General features: G+C 38.2%; 1 protein-coding gene across 1 annotated transcript; it reads right to left on the bottom strand.

The window, feature by feature from the left end:
- Nucleotides 1-357: 357 nt before the first annotated feature.
- LOC121252971 (ras-related protein Rab11D-like) lies at nt 358-2,539 on the bottom strand. The gene is made up of 2 exons (XM_041152830.1): nt 2,187-2,539; nt 358-1,202 (listed from the first exon to the last, which is right to left on the bottom strand). The coding sequence occupies exons 1-2, from the start codon at nt 2,411-2,413 to the stop codon at nt 755-757; spliced, it is 675 nt and encodes a 224-aa protein (XP_041008764.1). The 5' UTR covers nt 2,414-2,539; the 3' UTR covers nt 358-754.
- Between the last annotated feature and the right edge of the window lie 2,952 nt (nt 2,540-5,491).

The following is a 5,491-nucleotide window of genomic DNA, read 5'->3' as shown; positions in this document are numbered from 1 at the left end:
CACCGTGGAACATCGACTGTGAAGCGTGATGGTTGTTACGATCCCACATCGACTAAATATAAGATTGATTGGTGGTTTATAAACCCCTAGGCACCCTTCCCTTGTAAGCCAGTTTTCAAGGTTGAATTCTACCTAGTGGGTTTATAACAAAGATGAATGAAAATATTTTATGTTATGCTAACAAAAGTAATACACCGATGTTAAAACAAAAAAACTAATTGTTTCTTGACATGGCATCAAATTATTAGTAAATAAATAGAAAATAACTAATACTTGTTCAATCATTTGATGCCACGTAAAAAATGATGATGAAAAAGACAATGAATGACATTACTTTGGATGGTATTATCATGAAAGAGTTGGAAAGTCGCTTTCTATATTATTCACTGCGATGCTGAGAATCCAACTGTCAATCTAATTTTGGAGCCACTCCCTATGGAAACTAAATAAACAGTATAAATGGCAATGGGGTAAATAGCTGCCATATGTTAGCGCTAACACTCTGGCCTCCATGAACAGGTACTTCCCATCCCCAGCAACTTTCTCAGACAACAAATGGGTAACAAGCAATCTGCAACTAGGCTTATCTTAAGTTCTTTCTCCCATTTCACAACATGCGAGTAATCAGCTGCCTGTGCAAACACACGGAAGCACTGCAAAATATACAAGAGATACACCAGACGCCCCCTAAAAAAATCGCTGTGATGAACACAGGACGAAGATTCCCATATTTTGAAGCCTCAACTCAATCAAATCACAATAATCTACAGCACGTACTGCTCTTAGTTGGGATCTCTTGTGCAGGACCAGGGATAATGATCTTCTTGCCAGCAAGGGATGTAGGATTCCCATTACTTCGGTTTTCATCTGCAACTAGGCTTTTCTTGTTCACAATGTTGAAGATCTCGTTCAACACAGTTAAGAAGGCAGATTCAACATTGGTTGCTTCCAGCGCCGAGGTCTCCAAGAAAAACAGACCTTCATTTTGAGCAAATTCTTTGGCATCCTCTATGGGGACTGCACGCTGATGCTCAAGATCACTTTTGTTCCCTATCAGAATGATGACAATGTTCTTGTCTGCATGGCTACGCAGCTCTTCCAGCCAACGAGGTATGTGATCAAATGTCTGGCGTTTGGTTATGTCGTAAACCAGCATTGCTCCAACAGCTCCCCTGTAGTATGCACTTGTAACTGCTCTGTAGCTGCTCAATCCACCAAAAGACATGATCTGATTATCTTCAGTTGAATTAAGGCGCTCGGTTTATTCAAAATAACTTAACAGAGGATTCAATCATGATCCATGAAAAGCCTACTCACAATAAAAATACCGCAACAAAGTTTGCAAAGGGCCCAGCTCATTGAACTGAAGAGTATAAAGCTAAGCAATCTGGAGTCTACTAACGATCCAATTTCTTCGGCAATTGTGTTGCTATTACATTCTTATCGGAAAAAAAATACATCCTTAAACCATACCAAAAGACATATGGGAGGCATGCACCAGAGAATGGTGTAGGAAGGATTCACACACACTATACACAGCCGTTGTTCATAGAGGAAATAATTAACTCTTCAAATAATATATCTGCACAAATGTCGAACATGTTTTGGGCATTTGCATTGTATCCCTCAAAAAGGAATATTGAAGTTGAAAAATGTAATCACCTAAACACCCCCACTTCCAAATATAAAATGTAGCCTTAGTAGAGGGGACTGCTTTTGCACTCAACAAGATTAATCAGATATGATAAATTATAATACACCCCAATTATATAACCGAAGGACAACCCACTTCTCTAAACACCAATTTCTCAACTAAAAACATCTTATTTTCTTTCGATCCTTTTCTTTCATGTACAAAAAATATGCAACGATCTTGATTCTGATCGGGAATTTAAGCACCTAACATGAGTAACAAATTTTTTCCAACTTCCTATGCATTGGGTTACGCCTTTCGCACTTAATAATAAAGATTCATAAAACTCGACGTGGAAATAGAAGTGATGATTGGAATTGCATTTCATACACAAACCAGTATTATCAAAAAAGAATATGCACAAATTAGTAAACTCAAGAACCAAGTCTCAATAGCAAGATCGATCTCGAGCGAACACTATCGGTGAACTAAATCAGAATTCTAGGAAGCTAGAAAAGTTGAAAGCGGAGTTTCTAGAGAGAGAGTTGAACACCGTTCTTGGCCGGCGGTGTCCCAGATCTGGGCCTTGACGCTCTTGTGCTGGATAACGAGGGTGCGAGTCTGGAACTCGACCCCGATGGTGGCCTTGGACTCGAGGCTAAACTCGTTGCGAGCGAACCGGGCCAGAATTTGAGACTTCCCCACCGCCGAGTCCCCTATCAGCACCACCTTGAACACATAGTCTATCTTCTGGCTCGCATCGCCATACGCACTCGCCATTCTGTCTGTGTGTCTTTGAAAACGATGGAGGAGATCGATGTGAAAAAAGGTTGAGAGGTTTTATGATCTGGTTGGAAAAATATTTTGAAGACGAAATTTTATGGGATGCGGTGAAAGTTGTGAGCTCTAAGAAAAATGCGTAAGATGTTTTAATTAATATTTTATTATTATTTTTAATCACTTTTTTACTATTATTCACATTAGGGATGAGCAGCAGGGCCTTGCACCCCATTGTCCCACCCCTGCATGGGTGGGACGGGTGGCCCTGCCTGCATCTAGGGCCTCCAGCTGAGGAGGGGGACAAAGGGGGCCAAGCCTGCCTTTTTTCCCCACCATATATATATATATTATTTATATTATATATATGTATTTATATAAAAAAAAACCTTAGCCATAAACGACGTCGTTTTATGATTGTGATTGTTTTTATAAAACAACATCCCATATCAAAACGATGTCGTTTTATCTCCGTACGACTCCCCCTACCCCTTCTCTATACCCTACCCCCTTCTCTATACCCTCATACTCTGAAAACTCTCTCTCTCTCTCTCACACACATTTTCGTCGTCGTTCATTTGTCGTACGCACTACGCCGCCGTCGTCTGTCTGCATCTCCATCGTCGAAGGTAAGTTAATCGAATCCGAACTCCGAATTGTTTTTTTTTTTTTTTTGGAGTTATAGAGATTGGAGAAAAGTTAGGATTAAATGGAGGAGTTGGAAGGTGATATTGTGTCTTTGTGAATTGTATATTGTAGAGATTCGATTTGTGCATATATTTTGATGTTTGTGTTAATTTTTTTGTGTATTTTTGTGACTTTAGGATTTCAAATTAGAACCCTAAATTAGTTTAAGATGCCAATTTGAAATCCTTAATTATGTTAGGGATTTCAGGATTATTAACATGATCTAGCTAGCCAACAACATTCATCATCTGCAACAACTTCTAAAACGTTATTGATTACAATGGCCACAACTAGTAGGTGGTAAAGGAATGTTGAGAATTAAGCTACTTTTCTTATTATTCCAATTTAGTTTTTCTTTTTCTTTTTCTATTTTTTTCATCCTTTTTCTGTCAGCTTGGATCGTGGGGTATCCTAAAAAGTTTTTCCTTTCAAAAGCTTTAGGGTTTTGCATAGGATAAATTAAGTTTTTTCCAATAAAAAAGTGGGTATCCTAAAAGTAGGATAAATTAAGTTTTTCAGTCAGCATAGGATCGTGGGTATCCTAAAAAGTTTTTGCCTTTCGAAAAGGATTTCTGTCACTTCTTTTGTAAATTAATTTAGAAATTTTACTATTAAAAATTAAAACTCCTAAATTAATTTATAGAATAAGTTATAGAATGAGTCATAGAATGAGTTATAAAAAATTTTATATTATAAAATATAAAGAACTATGATCATTATGAGAATTGGATATCTTTGCATGAAATTGTGACTTTTATTGAATTTTTTTTTTTTTTTATCTAATTGTTGGAAATCTTTTTTATTGCAATGGTGACTTATATTGCATGAAATTGTGACTTTTATTGCAATCTATTTTATCTAAAAGTTGGTAATCTTTTTTATTGCAATCGATTGATAGATCATGATCTTTTTCACTTCAATTATAAAGCTTTCACCTTTGGTTTGAAATTAGAATGATGCATGAGAGGTTGGGACGTATGGAATGCTTTTTTAATTGTTGAAAATTGCTGAGTATACAATTAAATCATTGATGTTAGTGGCTATGAATCTGTTGATGTTAGTGGTTGTGAATCATTGATGTTATGTCATTATGTGAATCCTTGGTGTTGCTATGAATCTGTGGTGTTAATTGTTGATGTTAGTGACATGTTTTCATTTATGATTTTTTACTGTTTTGGAGAATCGGTAATGTCTAGTCCAGTATATTTTAGTGATAACTCTCCTACCCATACCCCAACACCTAACCCTACACTTGGCATTGACCCCACGGATCCTAATCCTAACCCTACGGAGATGGAACTTTCCCCTTCCCCAATCCCATACAAAGCAAGAAACCTGTTTCCATAGTTTGTGTGAGATCTCTAAATTTTCATGTGTTTAATTCCTTTTATTTTATTTAGTTGTGTTATTTTATTTATGTTATTTTAATTAATTTTACTTTGTATTTTATTTTTGGGCTTGTGTGTGTGGTTAATGTTTTATTTTGGGCTTGAGTTTGTTTGTTCCTCGTTGTGGGCCGTGGGTGTGTGAGTTTGGAGAGCCCAAAAGCCCAACCCGTGTGCATTGTGAGCCCAGCCCGTGTGAGTTAGAAACCCAGCCCTCCCCTTAGTTAAATGGCGCCGTTTGGAGAAAAACCCCTTAGGGTTTCATCTCTTCCTCTTGCACCGTCCCTCTCTTTTCCTCTCCTTTTTTCTTCTTTCTTCTTCTTCCTTCTATCTTCTTCCAGTTTCTCCATGATCCAGCTGCTGTTATTGCCACCACCTCCTTTTCTCCACCTCATGGCAGCTCCGTGTCGTTCGACAGTGGCTCTAAAGGCTTGCTGTCAAGCTACCGCTTCGCATGACCACCATCTTCCACCTTCTTCTTCTACTTTCTTCTCTGTGTCATGCGGCAGTGAACTTCGAAGAGCTGCTATCCAGTTGCCACGCCACACATCCGCACCTTGGCATTTCTCTTTTCCACGGATTACACTGTCTTTTTTGTCTTCTCTACTCATGTGACACATGGCCACCTTCACGTCCAACTCGAGCTTCTATTGCATGTGAACTGTGTTGTCCTCTTCAATCAAACCGACTTACTCGATCTATATTTAGGCCACAGGTTCCTCAATTAAATCTTCTGAGTTCCTCATCCTTCCTCTCTTGTTAAGCTATTTTCATTTCTAAGTTTTTAGTTTATTGTGTTTTGAATTTTGTTGGAGAATCCGAGAGTTTGTGAAGTGTTTGCCGTGTCCTACTTTGTCCATAGAAGTTGAGCTTCACTCGGTTTCTTGAAAATTTTTATGCTTACTGTGAGTTGATTTTCCATCCATTTTTCTAGACCGAATTCCTTTGAGAGAAAACCCACCAGAAATGCCACTGTTTTGCCCTTGAGTCACTGTTGCCACCACTTTTG

Source organism: Juglans microcarpa x Juglans regia, chromosome 2S (genome assembly GCF_004785595.1).
Source record: "Juglans microcarpa x Juglans regia isolate MS1-56 chromosome 2S, Jm3101_v1.0, whole genome shotgun sequence".
Lineage (NCBI taxonomy): Eukaryota > Viridiplantae > Streptophyta > Magnoliopsida > Fagales > Juglandaceae > Juglans > Juglans microcarpa x Juglans regia.
The sequence above is the reverse complement of the archived record's forward strand: the minus strand, read 5'-3'. Positions and strand labels throughout refer to the sequence as shown.